The sequence below is a fragment of the Miniopterus schreibersii genome (genome assembly GCF_964146895.1).
Source record: "Miniopterus schreibersii genome assembly, chromosome: 11".
NCBI lineage: Eukaryota > Metazoa > Chordata > Mammalia > Chiroptera > Miniopteridae > Miniopterus > Miniopterus schreibersii.
The window spans coordinates 24951157-24974503 of NC_138111.1; the positions used below are offsets into that span (position 1 = coordinate 24951157).

General features: G+C 41.5%; 1 protein-coding gene across 3 annotated transcripts; it reads left to right on the top strand.

The window, feature by feature from the left end:
* Positions 1 to 6: 6 nt before the first annotated feature.
* On the top strand, positions 7 to 23030 carry TRMO (tRNA methyltransferase O). 3 transcript variants are annotated; one of them, XM_081151094.1, is made up of 7 exons: positions 7 to 130; positions 4657 to 4831; positions 5667 to 5824; positions 8422 to 9084; positions 11182 to 11437; positions 20904 to 21067; positions 22127 to 23030. In XM_081151094.1, the coding sequence occupies exons 1-6, from the start codon at positions 55 to 57 to the stop codon at positions 20923 to 20925; spliced, it is 1350 nt and encodes a 449-aa protein (XP_081007220.1). In that variant the 5' UTR covers positions 7 to 54; the 3' UTR covers positions 20926 to 21067; positions 22127 to 23030. The 3 variants fall into 3 exon arrangements, with proteins under 3 accessions (XP_081007220.1, XP_081007222.1, XP_081007221.1); XM_081151095.1 differs by lacking the exons at positions 20904 to 21067; positions 22127 to 23030 and having other exon boundaries at positions 21 to 233; positions 11182 to 11610; XM_081151096.1 differs by lacking the exons at positions 4657 to 4831; positions 5667 to 5824; positions 20904 to 21067; positions 22127 to 23030 and having other exon boundaries at positions 17 to 130; positions 11182 to 11604.
* Positions 23031 to 23347: the final 317 nt, after the last annotated feature.

Below are 23347 nucleotides of genomic sequence, written 5' to 3' on the forward strand. Positions count from 1 at the left end.
GAGACCGGAAGCGGAAGGTTGGAACGCATCTGGGCACCTCTGTGACCAGTAGCCATGCGCGCCTTGGAGAAACCAGGGCCTTGCCCCACAGCGACCCCGTGCGGGTGCGTGAAGCCGGCTCTGGAGACAGGTAACTTCTGAGAGGCTGGCGGTTTCGTACTCGGAAGAGGCCTAGGTGTGGGCAGCCCACTTCCCTGTAGAGAGGAACGTGAAACCCGAGACCCTGGGTTGAGGTGCGTCATACTTACTGTGAGGTTATGGGTCACGTGCTGCGTCTGCCACGTGACGTTTCTAAGCGCCGGGATGACGTCATCTCATGTTTCTCGGTAGCTGGGGTCCGCCTAGTCCTGGCGCGGTAGCTGAAGTAGCCGTGTCCAGTGTAACGGGCCTTCTTTTAGGGAGTTTTCGTTCACGTAGGTGAGGCAGGGTATGTACCGCCGGTGTTATGCGGTGAGGAATTAATAAATGCCACAGCGGGAAGCATCCTGTGCTGTAGGAAGCGAGGAGGGCACGGGGAAAGGCCAAGGGGAGGAAATCGGTTTAAGCTGGGCCCGGAACAATGGAAATGAGTTTACTTCTTTTTATTATCACCTCTTTATGTAGAGCAAAATATATTAACTTTAGAAACTAGAGGAAGCAAGTAGAGAAAACCACTGTGGATATCTGTGTCTACCTTCCATACTTGTTTTACTGCATACACCCTAGAAATGAGTTGATTTACGATCCCACTGTTTAGAAACTTTTTAAAAAACTTAAGATTCATAAAAATCCATGGCAATTTTAATTTTAAGAGGTTACACTATTTTGTTTTATAGATGCCCTCTAACAAGTTCCCTATTGCTGGGCATTTAGGTTACTGCCAGTTTTCATTGTTATAAATGGAAGTTCTTGAAACTAAAATCTTTGTGTATGTTCTAAATGTTTGACTTAAATTTCCTAAAAGCACTGTTACGTGGTCAAAGGTTGTGCTCATTTTTTAAAAAAAGTTGCGCACTGCCAGATTACAGGTCTAGTATTTTGACAGGCAGGGAAGAGCATGGCTCAGAGGCTGTAAATCCAGAAGTAATGGATGGAACGGAGTTTTAGGAACCGTTGATTGGAGTCAGGTTGTAGAGAACCTTGAAAACCAGGCTAAGACATGCACCATCTGTTAATAGTGGGAAACATGAAAAGTTAAAGTTAGTAGCATGCCATAAGGAACTCAGAGTCTGGAGGATAGTGTAGTGTGTTTTGAGGAGGGGAGGGACTGGCAAGAGGTGGAAAGGACCTGAATTTTTTGTGTGCACAAGACTTGTAAATAAACACTGTGTTCAAAAACCTCTACATTAATAACTTTCTGTTTTTTTCCTTATTACACAGTTAATATAGTTGTAATATTGTTAAAAGGAAGGAAAAACCTGAGCAAGGGCTTTAAAAACCGCTCCTTGCTGAGCACCTTCTATCATACTAGGTGCTTTACATATTCTAGTCATTTTATAACTTTCCAATATAGGTATCATTATCCTTGTTTTATAGATGAGGAAACTGGGATTCAGAGAGGTAAGCAGTTTTGCCCAAGGTCACATAGCTAGTGTAGTGGCCCAGTGTGGTTTTTGTTCTTTTTTTCTTCTGATACTAGCGCTAACCCTCCCATGATACTTTAGGGAGTCACTTCACCCCATTTCCATATGATTCTCATGCCAGTACTGCCCTGGCATACCTGTGCTTATCCCTTTCCTGCATGTAAGGCAGTTTGATTTAATTTTGATTGTCCATCTCTGTCACTATACTGGATACCCTTGTGGGCAAGAGCTGCTGCTTATTTATGTCTGCACCCAGGCACAGCACATATCAAATGGCAGGTGCTTAATGGTTTGTTGTTGTTGTTGTTTTGAGATTCGAGGCAAGAGGAAGGAGAGCAGGATTTCCCTGGGTGGAAATTCTCAGACCTCCACTTCAAGTAGAGCGTTCAAGTAGCACTTATATTTGGAAAGTATTGAGCATTTGTATTTCATAGCATTTATATAATCTCAAGAACAGGACACAGAGAATATATAAATAAATTCCAGAAGGTTCAGACATATTAGAATATGGTAAGTTCCCACTGGATTATTAGTGAATGTTTGATGCGTTGAGAGTGGTCCCAAATTTTAAGAGTTATGTAGTTCAGGGACTCCTACAACTTAGTTACTGAGTATATTCTCAGTCCCTTGATAAACCAGTGTTATCTTGCATATGTTCTTAATAGAGATGCACAAAGAGGAGTGGAATATATCTAATTGGTTACAGTTAATATTTATCATAGCATATGTGTAATCTGTAAAAAACCAGTATAGACTGATTAAATGAAGTGGTAGCTCAGCTATAAACTTGTAGGCTTCAATCAGATAGGGACAGAAGTCTTTGATTATTACTGCAGGCAATGATAATGAAACATTGTGAGGTGTTGTGAGAATCTCCCCAGCCAACTGTTAACTCCACTGTGATAAGAGTTCTTGTTTTGTATCTTTCTCCCAAACTTAGCACAATGTCAGGCAATTGTAGATGCTTGGAAAATGTTTGTTAAACAAATAAAAACAGGACACAGGGATCCCAGCTAATTAGTTTAGGAGTCCTTTTTGGCCATTTTTCCTCATGATACTTGAATGAACACCAGAGACTTGTTTGACCTCAGTTTCTTCATCTTTAAGATATTTACTATATCTGTTCCATAGAGCATAGATGAAGATCCAAAAAATAAGAGTGCCTGTATACATACTTGGAAAAAATGTTAAGTCATCAAAAACATATGCAAAAAAAAAAAAAAAATGCAATATGCATGGATCTTAGAATCATAATATTAAGAGGGACAAAGCCAGTCTGAGAAGGTAACACAGTTTTCAACCAATTTTTATAGCTCTCAAAGGCAAAATAAATATGTTTGTTTATGTATATGCATATGATAAAACCATATTAAAAGAGGAAGTAAATGATAAGACCATAGTCAGGCTCCTCTTTATCTCAAGGGGAGAGAAGGGGCGTGGGGTAGGAGAGAAGCAATGCAAAAAGACGGGTTGTTGGTAAAGCTCTAGTTCGTGGGCTGGGTGGTGAGTACACAGGATTTCAATATTATGCTTTATTACTTGCATATGTATTACATATATTTATTTTATATGTATCAATTTTGTTTTAAAGTGAAAAGTAATGAAAGGTGCTGCAAGGAACAGCTCCAGACCTATGGTCCTACCACCTGTGATGGTAGGATAGATTTAATGGAAGGTGAACATAAAATGAGAGTTTAGAGTGGCTTTATATAATCTTTTAAGAGAAGTAATAAAGCCTTCATGAAATGTGAAAAAAAAAGTTTCTGTAAATTCAAAATGGTAGTTGTGGATACCTTAAACCTATATAGTGATTGTACCTTGCCAATATTCTCTTCTTTTGAAAGGAGTTACTGCATTAAAAAAAAGTTTATGATTTGTGATAATTGAAAAATTTCAAATATTATAGAAATTACAAAGTTAAATATAAAAATCCTGATCTCTCTCCATCCATTTTAACCAGTGTTAGCATTTGGTGACTGTCCTTCCAGATAGCTTTCTAGATATATATGTGAACATATTTAAATAGGTAAATACATAAACACATTTTCATAAATAGGATTATGTTACACGTATTCCTCTTTTGTCATTTTCTATTTTAATTAGTTAAGACTTACATAATCTTTTTTCTATGCAACATGAATTATTTGAGCACCTACCCTCTTGTAGGCAAGTACAACTAGGCAGTGAGAACATAGCAGTAAACAAAACAGAAAATCTGTCCATGTGGAGTGTTCTAGAGGGGCAGAGAGCAACTAGGTCAAGCCTAGCCTGAAATCTACCCTCCCTGTAGATATTTTAGTAGTATGATCCCATGCATTTGTGTTATTGCTTAATTAAACTAGTTTCATTTGTTGTTTTCAACTGACAGCATCTTGACTTAAATACAGCCACTGTCTCCTTTCATTATTCTTTCCCTGGTATTTCACACTCCAGCCAATCCAAACAGCTTGTTCCCTGCATATCCAATAGTATTTCTCATTTGACTTTGTGTATGTTCTTCTCTACTTGAAATATCCGCTTAGCCCTGACCAAAGTCATAACTTGCTAATGGTAGCAGAGAACTTGAATTATGGTCATGGTAGGTCTTCTAGCAACGTCCCATTCCTTTCCTTCTTTATTTCTTAGACTTGTGCTCTTTCCAGTATAATAGCAATTTGCAACCTTTTTCATCTCATGGCACACATAAACTAATTATTAACATTCTGTGGTACACCAAAAAATATATTTTTTGCCAGTCTGACCAAAAAATAGGTATACTTTTGATTCATTCACATGGCTGTTGTTGTGTTGTCTGTTGTCATTTTTTAATTTGACAATCTAAGGGAAAAGAGGTCAGTGCCCCTGACTAAATAGTCAGGTGTTGCATGTTTTAAAAATTCTTGCAGCACACCAGTTAAAAATCACTGGGATATAAAAATGTATATGTAAGGATGAGGATATTTATATGGTGGATTTATGAAAACTGTAAGAATCATGTTCCATAGTTGTATCACACCTAGTTGATTTTAAGACTATGAAATCAATGCATTAAGAAAACATGTTTATTTTTTATGACCTTTTGACTAATGATTTCTTATCTAATTTTCTTCTGTAGGGAATCTTTTAACTGAGCCAATTGGCTACTTGGAATCCTGTTTCTTAGCCAAGAATGGTACTCCAAGGCAGCCATCCATTTGTCGCCATTCAAGGGCTTGTTTGAGAATTAGAAAGACCATCTTTAATAATCCCGAACATTCCTTGATGGGCTTGGAACAGTTTTCTCATGTTTGGTAAGTTGTTTTACACTTAGAAGTGGTACTTTGGGCCAGAGCTTGCCCCTGCATAAAAAGTATAGCAGTTGATATACAACTACTGATGGAGGCAGCCTTGGAGCCTGCCATCCAGACCACCCTTGTCTATTGCATGCAATTCCTATACTGTATTCGTGCACGTGATTGTCTCTATGACTTGGACACCCGGAGGAAAGCTTGGGATCCACTGAGAGGGCAGGTTCCATTTGGTTCAAATTGTGATCCACACCTTTCTGTTGAGCTGAAATCTATAGACCTTCTCAGTTCTGCCTATGGGTAGTCATTCTGTCCTCTACACACAGTAAACATTTTCTCCTAGGATAATATTTTGTAGTCAAATCCGTTATTGTTTTTCTTCATAGATTCTTGCTTTTGATCTTGTGTAGGAAGGCCTACTCCAGTTATTTAACATTTCTGAGCTTCAATTTCCTCATCCTTAAAATGGGGGATAAATGATACTTCTTAGGATAGTTAAGATTAAATGAAATTAGTATAAATATGTCTATCATACTGCCTGGCATATAGCAGGCACTTACCTGGTAAATATTGTTTATTCAGCCACTTGGGAAGTGTCTTAAGTTCTTACCATGTGCCAGTCATTGTATTAAGGACAAAGGATACAGAGATAAGACTGTCTTCGTCACAAAACGGGAATGGTATTATTTTTCCCCCCACAGATTGCATTTTAATACCATTAAAAAACATTCTTTCTGTTTTAATTTGTGGGGATTAAAGTTTTTCCCCCCCTCAACTCTTTATGATAAATTAACTTGTGCTTTTTTTCTTACTCATTTGTTTGGGGTTTTTTCAATAGGATTTTGTTTGTTTTTCACAAAAATGGTCATTTGAGCTGTAAGGCAAAAGTTCAGCCTCCTAGGTTGAATGGTGCGAAGACCGGAGTTTTCTCCACAAGGAGCCCACATCGTCCCAATGCAATAGGACTGACCCTGGCCAAGCTGGAAAAGGTAGAAGGTAACACACGTCATTTTTACTTTTACTTTTTTTTTTCTTAAAAAGAAATCTTATAAAAAATCATCATAGTATTCAGCACTGGCTGTTATTCAGACAAGTACCAATGGTGTCAGAAACATGTTGAAATAGACTCTCAGAGGATGCTCAGAGCTTGTTTATATTGTTACATTTATCAAAGTTTAAATTATTTAAAAATAACATAAGATTTCATAATCATTAAATTAGTAACCACATTTTCTCTTAGAATGCAATAAATCCAAAATGATGAAAAAATAATTGTACGCTTTCAAAATTTCACACACAGTAACTGGTTGTACGTGCACATGTGGTAAGCATATAGGATGGTGGTGTGCTTCCTTGCAGCCTTGAAGAAGTGACCATGCATTGTGGCTGCAGTGTATCCATCAACTGTGATGTGTGGCAGAAGGTCTGGGATGAACCACATTATAGGATCGAACATCTGTCAGATTTTGGAAATACCTGTGTAGAATACCGGATTAGTTTTAACTCCATGTTTATGTATAACCTAGTTACTGAGGCACATGTTTTTGTAAAGCAAGCATCTCTTTCTTGAATCACTCTGACCTAATCAGCACATTTATTAGAGAGGCAGAAGATGAAACAGCAGTAGACTGAAATTCGGGAGACCATTCCAGGCTTCAGCTTGCTTATTTGTCCAGTGGGCAAAGAAGAATCTGTCCTCTGGAACACCACATGATTTTTTTGAGGATCTTATGGGACAAAAGCTGTAAGAGTACTTTTTAGACTATTGGGTGCTAAAAAGATGAGAGCAGTTATTTTGCTTGTTCTTTCCCAGCTCTTGAACTCCCCTGCTGGATTGTATTCAACCAGGCCTTGGGCAGGTTTTCTGGAAAAATTCTGTAGCTGATCCAACTTGAGTTTTATCAATTTGTGATGACTAACCAACAGTACTAGAACATTTTATGATCATTCGTACAACCCACACATATTTTCTGAGCACTGAACATGTGCCAGGCATTGTTCTAGATGCTGGGGATATAGTGGTAAACAAATTAGATAAAAATCCCTGCCCTACAGAAGAACTTAACATTCAAATCAGAAAGGTGAAAGGCCAGCACAGTAGTACTTATTGATACTCTTACTAAATAACATAGTGACTCCTAGTGTTTGTGTGGTGTTTATAGTTTATAAAGAGCATTCATGTACATTATCTCACAGTGGCTCTGTGGGTTTGATAGTTTAGCAATCTCCATTTTGTGGATTAGGGCACTGATGTTTTTTGATGTTACATAATTTATCTAGTAGCATCTAGCCAGGGGTTTTGTCTGACTCCAAATCCCATGAACTCATAGAGTGCCTTTCTTCTGTAGACATTGTTAGGCATAATCACTTAGAAAATGCAAAATCATCTTAACAAAGTTCCAAGGCTCACTCACAGTAAGCACAATGGTAGAAATCAAAGTTCTCTGTTAGTCATGCTTTTCTTAAATGGAGACAGAATCAAATGTGATCACATGCAGTTTTTTGATTTTCATTTGGCCAGTTTCCCAAGGATCATGTTAGTAGACTTTACACCAGTAGTAGGAACTGGATAGCAGCTGTGTAAGTGAGATAGCAGAAGACCTATTCTTAATATTTGGTAATGGTGACTTGTATTCTGCTTAATTGTTTGAGTCTTGATGGAGCGTTAAATTTCAGTTACTGCATTACAAATTATACACTTATCAGTTTAAACAACACCCATTTATTATGTATTTGAAACATGTTTTTGTGGGTCAGGAGCTGGGTCCTCAGCTTAGGGTCTCACCAGGCTGCAATTAAGGTGTCAGTGGGATGAGTTCTTACCTGGAGGCTTGACTGTGGAAGAATTCACTTCCAGGCTCACTCAGGTTGTGGGACTGAGGGTCCCTAGCTTCTAGCTGGTGGCTACCCTCAGCTCCTAGACAGCACCTGCAGTTCCTTGCTACCTGGGCTTTCCCTGAGCTGCTGCTTACTTCGTGAAGCCCACAGGGAGAATCTCTTGCGTGAGTCTGCCAGCAAGCCCAAGAATCTTAGATAATATAATATAGTCACTGGAGTGATATCAAGTCACACTTAAGAAGACGGGATTGTATGAAGCTGTGAACACCAGGAGGAGGCATCATGGGGGCCACCTTAGAGTCTATCTGCCACAGTGGAAACCTCCTCAGTCCCACAGAGATACATTGAAGACACCGATATGCCTGGCTCAGAGTTAGAAGCCCCAGTGATACAAAGATGAGTGGGCTCCGCCCTGTGCTGAAGGGCTCAAGTGCTCACTGTCTAGAGAGAGATTCTAAGCAGGTTATTGCCAGACCACGTGAAAAGAGCTCTAGGAGAAGTCTGTATACAGGTTCCCCTGGAACCCAAGGGAAAGAACGCTTATGTCTGGAAGAGCCTTGAAAAGCAAGTAGGAGTTTGATGGGTAAAGAAGAGGGTGGGTTTCCAGTGTATTTCAGCACTGGGTATGAGAGAGCCTGGCACATAAGAGACTTGTGAGCAAGCTTGGTGAAGCATAGAGAGATGATTCTGGTTCTCCAGCTGTTTGCACTATTCTTCATTTTTATTATTTCTAAGAGGTATTTTTCATGTTATAGGTGGAGCTATATACCTTTCTGGAATTGACATGATTAATGGCACACCTGTACTGGACATAAAGCCCTACATAGCTGATTATGACTCGCCACAACATTTGATTGACACTTTAGGGGAGTGTAATGTACAGAATAATGAATACGAACCAAAAACCATGTCCCGCTCTGATGGCGAGACTGACAGCTGTGCCCAGCAACAGCTCTCAGGATATGATGAGCCACAGCCCTGCAGTCGCACAAAGGAGGAACCTAAATGTCCCGAAGACAGAACTTCAGGAGAAAATGACATGCAACGTGGTGACACAGCCAGAATCCAGCGAAGCTCGCCTAAGCACAGGGAAATAGCAGACTTGAGTTTAGAATCAAGAAGTGATCAGGGACTGAGTGTGACAGAGGAGCAAATTAGCCCATATCACCTGGAGAAGAACTTTTCAGGGGAGGGTTCAGATAAGAGGCCAAGGAGAGGGAAAGAAGCAGTGGTCCTCCAAGGAAACAGTGCGGAAGTGCAGCCCGTGGCTCTTCACCGCCCTCCCAGGATGGCTGATGCAGCCCACCACAGTGTGGTTCCCGCCTGGGTGCGAGAAGCCCCTGTGGCCACCTTGGAAGTCCGGTTTACTCCTCACGCAGAGATGGACCTTGAGCACCTCAGTTCAGGAGGTGAACCAGGTACTTTCCATTTCTTATTTCTGAGTGGGAGATGAGCTTTTACTAGGAGATTTAGCCAAATTTGATATTTCTGGGGGCAAAGTTTCTTAGCATAGAAATTGTCCCCATAAAGTCCCAGCACTAGAGACATGCACTTTATTGCAGAAAAGGCCACAGGGCTTTTACTTGGAGCCTGTTTACTTTAACATGTGGTTCTTCAAAAACATTGTTACGTGGTTTCTCCAGCCCACAGCAGATCCCAAGCAGCCATCTAGAATGAAGGACAGGGCTGTTAAGAGGTGGGTGCAGTGGTTCCAGTAAGAAGTAACCAGTTATGAAGGAGATGTCAGAGTTTGTCTGCCACTGGAGAGTTGTGCTTCTCATTCTTTCCTAAGGCTTTATGTTTAAACAAAGCATTTGATTTTTAAATTGATCTCTTTATTTAAAAAATTTTGTTTATGAAAGTTGTTTTATCACTTTATACAGTTGATGGGGAGGAAGAAGTTCAGTTGTAAAAGGATTTTTGTGGTAGAACAAAGCAGTGCTGCCTGGAAGATACTTTATATTTATACTTACCCCTTGTCTTGTGATTATTGTTGAATGCTTCCTACTTTGGAAAGTTTTCTCTTTTTCAAACTACAGTGTTGTACTTTCTTGGTTAAAAATGGTGAAAAAGAAATTACCAAATATGACTATAAAACAGGGATTGATTTATAATAGACAGCAGAACTTAGAGCTGGTATAGAAATAAGAAATGATTCAAAAAGTTCAGAGTATAGGAAAGATGAAAGATATTGAAATGGGGGGAGGGAGATTGGCACTGGAATAAGTGCTGTGGGAACATGAGGGAGAGAAGGGTTCTAACTTGGGTAGCAAGGAGAAAATCTGGGAAGGCTTCCTAGAGGAAAAGATATTTGAGCTGAGCCCAGAAGGATAAATAGGCAGGGAAGTGAGGGAAGGCATCTATGCCAAATGAGCAGCTGGGCAAAGGCCTGGAGCTTCTATCAGATACACTGTTACTGAAGTGTATGATGTTTTTATTTTCTTTCTTTTTTCTTTTTCCTTTTTCCTCCTATTTTTCCCTCCCCCCCCTCCTTTCCCCCTTTTGTGTATGTTTTTGGAACTTTGCTGTTTTGAGTGGTTCATTTTATGAACCATGCAACAAAGTAATCTTAGCATTGTGTAATTGGTCCTTGGTTTTTGACCAGAAATTGAACTTCATGGCTTTACTTATCAACTTATTAATTGGATATGGCCCAGAATGAATCTTGGCTGTTTTCTAAAAATTGAATTTACTTTCAAAAGGATAGAAACCCACAACCACTCGAGATGATATTTTGAACAGGGACAACATTGTTTAAAGCACATGCCTTTCTGGAAGGGCCTAGCCTTCATTTGGATGTATGTTATGTTGTAGTTATTAAAAATTAGGTCACAGTTAATTTTTTTATATGTCTATTTTTACAATGCTATAAATGCAGGAAGTTTTGCCATTTGGCAGGGTAAACATCTATTTGCCTGAAATACACACCTGGGTGGAATGGGGTGGCCTGTTCTCAGTGATAGCATTGAACTTTATCTGTTTCATGGTTTTCACAAGGACTCTCTCATGTCCTGTTCCTTAGAGAATGTGGTGCTACTTAACTGTGGGGCTGTGACACCTGCTCTCTGAGGCACCCTCCCTTGCCTATAGCTAGTGCTCTGGGCCTGTGTGGGTTTAGTTCTCTCTTTTGGCTTTCTGAGAATGCTGGGACTGTCGCGTATTTCCCTGATCCTGCCTCCGTTTCTCCTAAAAAAAAATGACAAGGAATTGAAGTCTACATTGAACATAGAAAAGTGACATTTAGGTTGCCAGAAAATGAAAGCTCAGCTCTCCTATTAGGGGAAGTGAAAATTTGGGGGAATACCTAAGTTAAATGACATTTGAAGGCTTCCTGAAGGAAAAGGTATCAATCTAAATACCACTTGAAGGTGATACTCTAATGACTGGATAGGTTTCTGAACCCTCTTCATTTCAAGTGATAATCAAGGAACCAAGTAACCTCCCCAGTGAGGTTCACTGTAATAAAATTTGACCTGTGTAATTTTGAGCATTAAGTTGTGGTGTTCTCATTGCAGATGTTGGTCAGGCTTCGTTTAAGTATTTTCAGTCAGCAGAGGAAGCCAGGCGTGCCATCGAGGCTGTGTTGTCAGCCGACCCTCGGTCTGCATATCGACGGAAGCTCTGCCAGGACCGCCTTTTCTACTTCACTGTAGACATAGCACACATCACTTGCTGGTTTGGTGATGGCTTTGCAGAGGTTCTAAGGATCAAGCCGGCTTCTGAGCCTGTTCAGATAACTGACCCTGCAGAGTCCTTGGTGTCTCTGGGATTGTAAGTAGCTTCCATCACATCTTTAAGACAGCCTTTTTGACTTTGGTTATGACTGGTAGATTTTTCGTACAAGCTAAAAGCAACACTTTGTGGTCTCACTGCTTTGATTGATTTTAGTTGTTCATAATATTTATTTGAAAAATGTATTTTAATAAATCAAGAGATAAAACTTAAAGAAATTGTCATATGTTTCTTGATTTGTTAATATTGAAGAATCCAAAATGATGCTGTCTCAGTGATTTCTGAAAGAAGCTGATTGTTCTTGGCACTTGATAAAATTGGGCAGAGATCATTTTAGCAGGGGCTTTCAAGCTGAGAGGACCTGTCCAACAATGCATATGGGTTTTCCTGTTTGGAAAAGCCTGACCTCTCTATGTTATCCTAAATCAAACTGAGTTACTATATTTTAGGAAACTAACAAACCAAAAACAAGTGATTATAAAGATCTTCAGAGATTAAACCCCTGTGCTTCAGCGACTGTCTCACGCTCACACACACAGACACACACAGACATAAGTATATATATTTAATCCCAATTCCAAAATAGAGTCTCAGATTTCTTAGTATAAGAAAAGAAAGTCACCCCCAGAGGTCTAAGAAAATAACTCAATTACTGGTTTCTTATTTATTCTGTGACTGTCTATTGGGTTAGGTTTTGGTGATAAAAAGAGATGAATAAGATGCAGTTTTTGCAAATCATAGTGGAGGAAGAAGACATAAGGACATTATTGCATTACAGTTAGATAAATATAGTAATTAAGTCTGTATGTACCTGGTTCCTGTGTAGCACCTATCGCGTAGGAAGCAGTTGTAAGAATATATTGCCTATAGGTGATTTTATTGATGTGATCTCAGATAACAAGGTTTATGATCCGTGTAACCAAATTAGACGCCTGTAAGCATGACATAGACTTTCCTAATCACAATTGTAAATCTTTATAAATGATTGATCATGTTTTGAAATGAGCCCTGCTGCCTGCACATTCTTGCACAGAGTCATTTGTGGCTGATGACACAGCACTCATGAATCAAACTGGGTTGCCTTGAGGTTACTTAGGACCTCTTGGGGCAGTATCTTTCATTTCATTTTTAAAAGATTTTTATTTTGAGATCATAATAGAGTCACAAGAAGTTGCAAAAATAGTGCAAAGCCCCAAGTACCCTTCACCCAGCTTCTAGTTGTGATAACCTCCTACATAACTATAGTATAATGTTAAAACTTGGAAGTTGACATTGGTATAATCTATCCTAAATTTTGGCTGATGTTTTTCTCTTAAAATGATTTTGAGACTGAATCAGAGCTTGAAGCACAAAATGTTATTTAATATGGAAAAAATAAGTGTGAGGACAATACCAATCAGCCTTCTAGCAAGAGGACTGTTCAGTTGTTTGGGGTTTTAATATATATTCTCAAACTTTTAAAACTAAAATCCTAAATGGAATCGAGCTTAGTTCTCTGCCAGCTCACCAGTCTCTTCAATATTCTTAGTGTTTGACCTTCTAGCCTTTGCTTAAAACCCTCAGTGAAGATCCTTCACCTCTGTCCTCCTTATATATGGACAGTGCTCATTATTAAAATATCCTTCTTTTATATGAGATAAAGTCTGTTCTCTGATAACTCCACCCTCTACTGGGACCACATAGCATCAGGCTAATTTCATTCCAGCTTCCCATCCTTCAGTCCTCTCTTATGTGAACACCTGTTTTCTTCAACTGTTTCTCATATAACATTTTGGAAACCTCTCTCTTCCCCAATCCTTGAGTCCCCCAGTGTCCTTTTGTGAGGAATTTTGGATCTCTAGGTCCTTAACTTCCATCCCTCAGAAATCGAAATAGTTTTAAGCAAGTCGTTTATTTTTTTCATCTTGGAAACTTTTTCAAAAGAAAGGGTCACAATTCTCTATGCAAAAATGGTATCTACCTTAAATGCGGTCTTTCCTTTTTGGTGCCTGTAGGTGGAGCCCTTGATAGCTGTTTGTTTTCACTAGCTTGGAGATACACTCCAGGAGTTCAAGCTATTAAGGTAATTTAGGTTTTCTGCCCTCCTACCCCAGCTTTCCAGAACAGTAATTTCCACAAGAGATGTTGATGCTTGCCTATCACATATAGGAAGAGATTAGAAGGATGAATGACATTTTTAAAATTTTTAAGTTGGAGCTTGGCTTCAGGGGTGCAGTGCATTATTCCAGCATGCAGAGTCTAGACACAACCAGGAAGACTCATTAGCCAAACCTACAAGCGTGTGTGTACAAGGCATTCATTCTGTTTACATGTTTGTGACTTTTTTCTTTGAAAAAGAAAAAAATGAAGTCAACATGAATTTTCCTCTTGTGATAGTTTTCTTTTTATGATATGGTCCCAAAGAAGGCAGACAAGAGCTCAATAATAATGAAATCTGTGTCAGTTATGGAACTTTTATGATGTCTTTGGCACTGGGCTATGTGCTTTTCCTACACTGATCAGAGGTTAAGTCACACGCTCGAACTCATACAGCTGGTCAGCATGCATTGAGGATGTCAACCCACCCATTCTGACCCCAGAGTTGGCTCCCTCCCCAGCTTGGCTCAACTGCCTCCGCCAGTGCAGAGGTAGATGCTCAGCAAACCATGCTAGTTTATTTGAGGGTCAGCCATTCCATATGTTTACTAAGCACAGGACACTTTACTTAGAGTGATGTTCATGGGAATCCGACCACTAACTGAAGAACAGACAGGAATAAAGGCAGAAACGACCATTCCCACCAGATATGCATGGAAGCTCCTGGGAAGCAGGGTGGGAGATGTGGAGAACACTGAGTTTGGCCTCAGAAGCTTCAAGTGCTGGTTTCTGCTCTGCCTTGTGCTAGCTGTGTGATCTGGGGCAAGTCACTGCATCCATCTCCAATTCCCTGACCTTACAGAGCTGTTACAAGGATAATGCTTGGGAGAATATTTTCTAAATTCTTTAATAGTCAGTAAACTTAGGTAACATTTTATCGGGCCTATAATCATTAACACTCTTTCTCTGCCACTCTGCTCCAGCTACCTAGCTGGACAAGCAGACTCAGGAGAATCAAGGGGTCCCTAAAATCCAATGTATATAGATGCCTCTGTTTTCTTTTTTGTATTACAGAAATGTATGTAATATATATATTTTTTAAAAGGACTGCTTTCAGCAAGTTATAGGATGTTTTGCTAAGGCAGATATTACAAAGTGCCCCCACCTTAAGGACCCAGTTGACATTATGCCACAGGCCCAAGGCAACTTCTTCCCACCCGACTTTATCTCCTGGGGTTGCACATGTACACAAACCGCCTCCACTGCCCATGCATGCAGTCACCAGCTCAGTCCCTTTCTCACACATGATCCTCTTTAGTGCCCTTTCTCTTCTATCTACTTTCATGGTTTCAGCCCAGACATTTCAGGAAAATCTCTGCACTTTTAATAAGAAAATAAAATTGTAATAATGGTGTGAAAAATATAATAAGGTGAGTTCAACCTCTGTGACAGAAAAGGGGCAGGTCATAAAGATTAAAGCTGAATGAACTGTAATAGAGAATTTTTTTCATTGAGAAAAATAAGGTTCCTAATCTAGATAGTTAGAAATGACTCTTGAGCATCCTCTCTATTCCACTCTGCCCCTTCTCTGCCTTTATAGCTTCCAGCAGGTGCAACTCACCAAGGATTCAAGGTTTGGGTCAGTGCATGTGACTGTGCATAACAAGCGTAAGAAAAGCCTTTTTAGTGCCTACGGGTAGCAAAAACTTAGTGATACACTCTGTTTTTTGATGTATGGGGCCACTTGGCCTGTGAATTCACACCACACAAACCAAATTTGAGTCAGTGTGTGTTTATGTTGTGTGACGCAAAAGGTAGGATCAGATACAATAGTGTTATCTACCTCTTCTGCCTGGTAAATTACTTGAGAATTCCGTTCAGATTCTTCACTAATTCTTTATGAAATTCAAAATATATAAAATGTTTTTATTTAGTATTAACAATTTTTATTTTAAAAACTTATCCACATGCCCTAGCTGGTTTGCTCAGTGATTAGAGCATCAGCCTGCAGACTGAAGAGTCCCGGGTTCAGTTCTGGCCAAGGGCATGTACCTCAGTTGCAGGCTTGATCCGTGCATGTTGGAGGCAACCAATTGATGTGTCTCACAGTGACATTTCTCTCTCCCTCTCTCCCTCTCTCCCTCTCTCCCTCTCTCCCTCTCTCCCTCTCTCCCTCTCTCCCTCTCTCCCTCTCTCCCTCTCTCCCTCTCTCCCTCTCTCCCTCTCTCCCTCTCCCTCTCCTCCTTCCACTCTCTCTGAAAAGCAATGCAAAAAATATCCTCTGGTAAGGATTAAAAATGAAAATAAATAAATTACCCACATGCTAAACACTGAAGAACTGTAATAATTCTTCACACAAGTATAGACATGGTTTAAAAAGCAATTTTAAATATATTATCTAATTTGGTATCTTAGCAACATATTATGGGTTAATTTTGCTTTTGGGACCTAAGCTGGGGGCCTAACCACTATTTAAAACAGGTCAGCAAACTATAGTATGAAGGCCAAGTTGGACCCACAGCCTGCTTTTGTACAGACTAAGAACTAAGATTGGTCTTTATGTTTAAAGAAGATCATCAACAAAACCAAAAAATTCCAGAGAACATATGACAGACTGAAAATATTCAGAGACAAAACTGAAAATATTTTACTACCTGACCCTTGACAGAAAAAATTTGTTGACCCTGATGTAGAACATTATTTCTCTGAAAAGGTGTTTTGAGTTCCTTCCTGAAAGGTTATTCACAAATTAAGTTTTGGGGTTATCACATGTTTCTAAGTCAGGGACTATTTTTTAAAAGGATTTAGTCATGTATCTATATGAGAAAATACAATATAAATACAATATAAATAGTATGTCTTATGATGCCCTATTCATATGTGTAAAACAAGGTTATACAAATCCATATTACACATATATAGAGAATTTCTAGAAGGGTAAACAAAAATATGCTAACATTCATTGCCTCTGGGAGGTGATCTTTGGGGGCTCATTGGGGAAGGGAACTTTTCATTTTATTCTCTTCAGTATATTGGGGATTTTTTTCTAATCATGAACATATGTTTTTATACATGGTACATAAGGACAGTAAAATATTCTAACTTAAGTTAGATTTATATATCTAAATACATAACTATATATCCTCCTTCCTCCCCCATCCCCCAAATAATTTTTTTTTTTGGTGGTAAATAAAGACATTTTTACTTTTTCCTGGAACATCATGTGTGGATTCCCGAACCAGAACCCACCCAGTTCACACATTGGCTGTGGAACTGAGCTGGTTTGGGGCAAGTAAACTGTCTGGGCCTGGGCAGTTTGTCCCCAAGGGTGCGCTGCCGTTTTCTGTTCATCCAGAGACAGGGTTTTGGATAACACATTGTGCCTGTGGGCAGAAGACAGGCACCCATGCGCATGGTGTTGCTGGCAGAGGGCTGAGCCTCCGAGAGCACCTTAGCCCAGTACTCGCCAAAGCTGTGCAGTTTGTCCAATCTGGACTAATGGATGGGTCTGTGCTTGCAGGATCCACTCACTCATCAGCTCCACCCACTGGTTCTCTGTCTACATGCATTTAGTGAGCTCATGGTCTGTGTGACTGGTAGGGATCACTTTCCCTGCATCCCCAGGGCTGGCACTCCCACTGTCAGAATGGGAACTCTGAGCTCATTCAGCAGGAAAGAGGAGGCTTGGAGCTGGAGATCAGCTATGCCCATTGGGTAAGGAAGTTATGCTGAGGTGGGAGTGGGGCAGACTAGGAGGAAGGACAGGTTGCAGAGCAGAGCTTGTGTGTGTGGGAGTGGAGTAGGGCTGTCAATAGATTTGGAGACTCAGGCTTTCCCTGGGTTGGGGGAGGAATTGAGGCTGAGAGAATACATCATGACAAAGTAGGATTTATCACAGGAATGTGGGGTTGGTTTGACATTAAGTCAGTCAATGCAGTTCACCATATTTACACATTAAAAAAAATAACCATATGATCATCTCAATAGATGCAGAAAAAGCATTTGTCTCAGAAAACTAGGAATACAAGGGAACTTCATCAATCTGATAAAGGGCATCCACAAAAAGCCTACAGCCAACATCATACCTAATGGTGAACAACTGAACTTTCTACTCTAGGATCAAGACAAGGATGTCAGCCGGCTGGGCGTGGCTCAGTGGTTGGGCATCGACCTAGGATCCAGGCGATCGTGTTCGATTCCCGGTCAGGGCACATGCCCGGGTTGCGGACTAGGCAGCCGATCAATGACTCTCTCATCATTGATGTTTCTACCTCTCTCTCTCCCCCTCCTTTCCATTCTCTGAAATCAATAAAGATATGTTTAAAAAAAAAAAAAGACAAGGATGTCCACACCACTTCTATTCAGTATTATGCTGGAGTTTCTAGCTAATGCAGTAATGCAAGAAGAAAAAAAAAGGCATACAGATTGGAAAGGAAGAAATATAATTGCCCTTGTTTACAGATGACATGTCTATGTAGAAAATGCTAAAGAATCAACAAAAAAGCCAGTAGAATTAATGAGTTTAACAAAGTCACAGAATATAAAGTCAAAAACATCAATTTATCTCTGTATATTAGCAATGAACAATTGGAAATTTAAATAAAAATCCCACTTACATAAAAATATGAAATACTTGGATAAAATTTACCAAAATATGTATAATATCTGTACACAGAAAATTACATTGCTGAGGGAAAATGAAGATTTAAATACATGAAGAGATCTGCAATGTTCCTGAATTGGACAACATGGTATCATTAAGATATCAACTCCTAAAATTTATGGATTCAAGGAAATGGAGTAGGCAGGCCATCTGAGGCAAGGGACACTTCAATGGGAAAACCCTGAGGCTGGCTCTGCAGCTCTGCCTCCAATGTGAGTCTCAATCAGCAAGCAGTTCTTTAAGACTTGGCCATTCCAGATCTTGGGAAACCAACACTTTTGGGTTGGAAGGCATTCCTTGGTCATTGGAGCCCCTTGACCACTCAGTCATTCAGTTTCTGTGCATCTCCCAGCTCACTTGCTCTCAGAACATCTTCCAATTGTGGCTTAGGAGCGACAGTCTTCTTGGCCTCTGGCCCTTGACGGGATCCCTAAATGAATCTCCAACATCTTATACTGAAAGTGGAAATTCCAAGATGCTCCCCTCTGGTGATACTCCCTGGACACACTTCTCTCTGTTTTCTCCCTCTGGGGCACTGCCCTTTCATGGCTGGAGTTTGATGGGACACAACTCCACTCTCATCGCTTGGGTCATATCCTGCCATTGTTTGACTTGGAGTGATTCTGGACTGCCTCTCCTATTCCCCCTACCATGCAGTCCCACTCTGCCATACTTGATCCATGAGGATGGGTGTGAGGAGGTAAAAGTTTTGTCTGTTCTTTTCCTTGGACCATGGGCCTTATGTGAACGATGACCAATATCTCAGGGCCTTCTGTCCTTCCTTGCTTAAAGCTGAGGAGGCGGAAAAAGGACTATCCAGAATGGGGACTGAGTTTGTGATTGGCTTGTCTCCCGACCAGCCTAACGGCTTCTTTTGAAAAGCTAAGCAACCTTGGCTTAGCCATCTCTGAAACATGGGTGGCTGAAAGAGAAAGGTGGACTGGGTAAGGGGCCATGGTTGGGTCTCTATCAACTTAACAGTTTTATGGATTTGAGGACCTTGAGAGGTAAGCTCTACCTTTGCTGTACCCCAAACCATGAACTCTGGGCTTCTCGTGCCTGTTTAATGCCTGGTCAAGGGAGGAAAGCTTCCAAGAGGTATTCAGGTAGTGTTCCTGATTTACTGAAGGTGTGGAATTTCCAGTTTCCAAATGGCTATAGGACTTCACAGGAGGAGACAGCGTGTAATTGGCAACAAGCCATGAACTATAGACATCTCTATAGAGTTCCTCTGGAGACATCTACCCAACTTCTTGTCCAAGTAAATCTTTAGGGTGTTTTCCGGCTACTTTTGGTCTAGGCTCTCCCTTGAACCCCTTGATAAGTCATTTCTTGAGTGACATAGAAAGTCTCTTTTTCTTTCTTTTTTTAATTTTCACCCAAGGACATGTTTCCATTGATTTTAGAGAGGAAGGGTGAGAGAGAACAAGAAAAACATTGATGTGAGAAACATTGATCAGTTGCCTCCTGTACGTGCCTCGACAAGGGATCAAACAAACCCGCAACCTAGGTATGTGCCCTGACTGGGAATCAAACCAGCAACCTTTTGGTGCACAGAATGATAACCAACTGAGCCACTCCAGCCAGGCTGAGTGTGCTTTGAGAGGGCATTTCAGCCTTCTGTGAGGCTGGCTGCCTCCAGGTGCAACATGCGATATCAAGCAGTGCGTCCCGTGACCGTGAGTTTATTCCCATTCCTTGCTCGCTGTGAAGCAAGTCCCCTGGTCATGTACCGGGCTCGGTGAGATTCCATGCTTGTGGGTCAGGCAATCCTCATGACCATCAGAAGTCAAAAGCACCAGGATGAAGACAGTGGAAATATTAAAGAAAATAGAGGGTGTCAATTTATAACAGTAGGCAAGTGGAGTGGGAAAACAGGGAAAGCAAAAGGACTCTGTAGAATCAGAAAATCAATCTTGTTCTGTCATCTTGGATAGAAGCTACCCACTTCCAAAGTCTGCAGATTCTGGAAAATTCCTAAGAATTCTCAGTCTGAGGTCTCCTATTGGGATGGATGTCTTGTAGTCAGGAGAAAGCAATGTGTCTTTTTAGTTGGCAAACAGGTGAACACTTTGGGGTTTTATGCTGTGTCAGTCGTTAACAGTGGCGGATAAGGCCCTTTCCATTGAGGCTCAAGGACAGTTTTCCTCTGATGTCTTTTCAGACACCCTATCTCCATGTTGCAGATCATGCAGAGGCTATTTAGGTGGGTATTTTGGAAACCTAAAGACAGGAAAAAAAAAAAGTTCCAACCACTTTCCCTTCTTGCATGCCTGTTGCTTCCACCAATGTCCCCAAGGGTGGGAGCCATTTCATAGTCCTGTCTGTCTTCCCTCTTCTCCAGAGAGCCACACGGGGCCGGGTGCAGGCAAATACTTAGGGGGGAAAGCTGAACGGGATGGCATTGTGCCCACCTTGCTCGCAGGGGGCTCCCTCTCAGCTGGCAGCCACTGGTTCTTCCCGCGTGTCCAGCCCGGTGGGTCTGCGCTGGAGCATGCACGCCTCAGTCCTGAGAGCCTGGCCTGGGGCCAGGGCAGCACTCACTGCGTGATGAAGCTGGAGGAGCGCCTGCAGCCATGACCACATTCCCATCCAGTGTGCGAATGGCGGTGAAATCACCGCAGCTTCCTGTGGGGAGGCGAGCGCAATGACCCGGGCCCAAAGGGAAGCTGCTGGCAGGTAGATGAACAGAAACAGATTTTCCAGAGTGCCGAGACCTTGCATCTCACTCCACCCAGGGTCATTATCTTTTCTTTTGACTTCCAGCATCGCAAGACTGCATTTGTAGGAAAGGTTTTCTGACATCCTCGCTGGCTCCCGGTGGAATGGGCTGCCGTGGGAAGCTCTGAGTTCCCTGCCTGGGGCGCTGGAGAACTAATTGGCAGAGGTGGTGTGGAGGTGGGGAGGACGACTCCAAGGCCCAAGATGCGGTGAGTCTTTGGTGCCCATTGTCCCTAGGACGCCGCCAGAGGTTCGCAATCTGATGCGGATTTTGCAATGCAGCTTTGAGGTTGGTGATGCAAGTTCATTCAGGAGAAAACTGTGGCTGGTGAGATGGACCCCAGGCTGCTGCTGGGGCTCAGAGGGTCTGACTCACGCTTCACAGCCCCTGCCAGCATTTCAGAGGGAAGCGATGTTGTCTCTCATCCCCTCCTCCCCTAAAAGTAGGCGGCTGGTCTTCAGCTCTCCTCTCTTTCACTCCACACCACCCCCCTGGGAAATCTCAACCGCACCCCTGGCTTTAACCCTTACCTCTGTGATGGTAACTCCTAGCTCAGTGTCTTCAGCCTTGACCTCATTCCTTAGCAACAGACCCATATAACCAACAGTTTATTGGATTATCTCCATCTCATCACCCGACATCTCAAACACAGTGTGCACCGAACTAGGATGTTTTCTCCTGCCTTCAAACATGACACCCCTCACCCAGCCAGCCACCCATACGGAAACTGTCCTCCGTCTCCACCTTAAGTCCACTTCTATTTTGTGTCCTTGCCCTGTGTAATTCACCCCTACAGTGCCTCCCGTGGGTCTTATTTTTTTAAAACTTTATTTTTCAATTACAGTTTGCATTCAATATTATTTTGTACTCGTTTCAGGTGTACAGCATAGACAGTGCCTTTAAAAAAAAAAGTCAGCCTTTTTTATAGCAATTGTATTGCCACTGGTTTCATGACCCCTCTCCTGGGCCTTGCTGCCTGGCCTCGTGACTGATCCCTTTATGCCATCTCCCTTTCCCAACCCCCACACCCCATGCTGCTGCCAGAGTGACTGTCCTTCAACCTAGGTGGGATTGTGTCCCTCCCCTCCAAACAAACAAGCTTAAAACATAAAAAGACCACCAATATCAAGTGTTGGTGAGGATAGAGCAACCAGAACTCCCATGCATTCCTGGTGAGTGTGTAAATGGACAAAAAACTTTGGAAAACTACCAGTGTCTATTCAAGTAGTTATGTGCATACCTTATGATCCAGCATTTTCATTCCTAGATGTGTACCCAACAGATGTACATCCATGAAAGCACCAAAGATCATCGTGCAAGAAGGTTGACAGCCCCCAACTGGAAACTACACATGCTCATTAATAACTGTGATACATTCTTGAAATGCGATATTAGCAATGATAAAGAACAAACTGAATTTATGTATAGCAGCATAGATGAGTCTTGAAACATTATGCTGAGTGAGAGAAGCCAAATACAAAAAGTAGGGAAAACTAATTTGTGGTGTTAAAGTCAGGATAGCAGTTTCCCTTGGGATTGAGGAGATTCTGAAAGCGTGCAAAGGGGTTTTAGGAATGATTTGTATTTTTATCGGGCTGCTGTTTACATAGGTGTGGTCAGTTTGTGAAAATATTTGCATTTTGTGTATGTTATATTTCAATAAAAAGTGTATGAAAACATGCCCACCCATGCCACACACGAAAACAAAATTCCTTTCTTATTCCTCATACCCAGAAGAAGCGTTTCCAAACCTAGCAGAACAGTCCATTTCTCCATGATGTGACCCAGTCTAGCAGGCCACCTCCTTCCCACCTGTGGCACGTGTGCCATCCACACTAGATCACTTCCCATTCTCCTCACACATCTCGGTGCCCTTGCTGTTGCAGTTCCTTCAGCCTGGAATTCCTTTCTCTATCTGGCTCCATGCTGAAAATGTCACCTCCTCTGTGCCACCTTCCCTGATTTCTCAGACCAAACATCTCTCCTGATGTTGCATTCCCACAGCGTAGTGCTTTTCCCTCTCTCATGGCTCTTAGCTCTCTCTGCTTGCATGTTTCCTTGACTGGAAATAAACCTCTGAAGTTGTAGGAACAGTGTCTCATTCATCTATGTAAAACCTCCTGGGGACAGTGCCTTGCCTACTACCATGCTTGAGCTAATAAATGTGTGACAAATGATTGAATGCGTGCTCTGAGTTAAGCCGAGGTCGGTACTGCCAGAAAGCCAAGATACCCAGCGTGCCTGCAAGAAAGCTTTGCCAAGAGCCAAGTCCCTTTGGAAGTAAACACATCCTGCAGTCCTTTATTGGCTGCTGACAGCCAAGTCGATGTAAATGTGTTGTGCAGCATTGTGGGCGTGTCCAATTTGACTGGGTGAGACTGAGCAGCCCCACTAACATGAATAAGCCGTGCAAGTATGTGATTAATGACCATGTCGCTCCGTGTCAATTCATAATCCCAGGTAATTAGCAGATAGATAATTGGTGGGA

What these genes read in the sequence shown, in the direction of transcription:
- TRMO (XM_081151094.1), top strand. Translation starts at nt 55, where the DNA reads ATGCGCGCCTTGGAGAAACCAGGGCCTTGCCCCACAGCGACCCCGTGC. An exon ending in GAAGCCGGCTCTGGAGACAG is followed by an intron (nt 131 to 4,656) that starts GTAACTTCTGAG and finishes TTTCTTCTGTAG; the next exon opens with GGAATCTTTTAACTGAGCCA. An exon ending in TCCTTGGTGTCTCTGGGATT is followed by an intron (nt 11,438 to 20,903) that starts GTAAGTAGCTTC and finishes TTTGACTTCCAG; the next exon opens with CATCGCAAGACTGCATTTGT.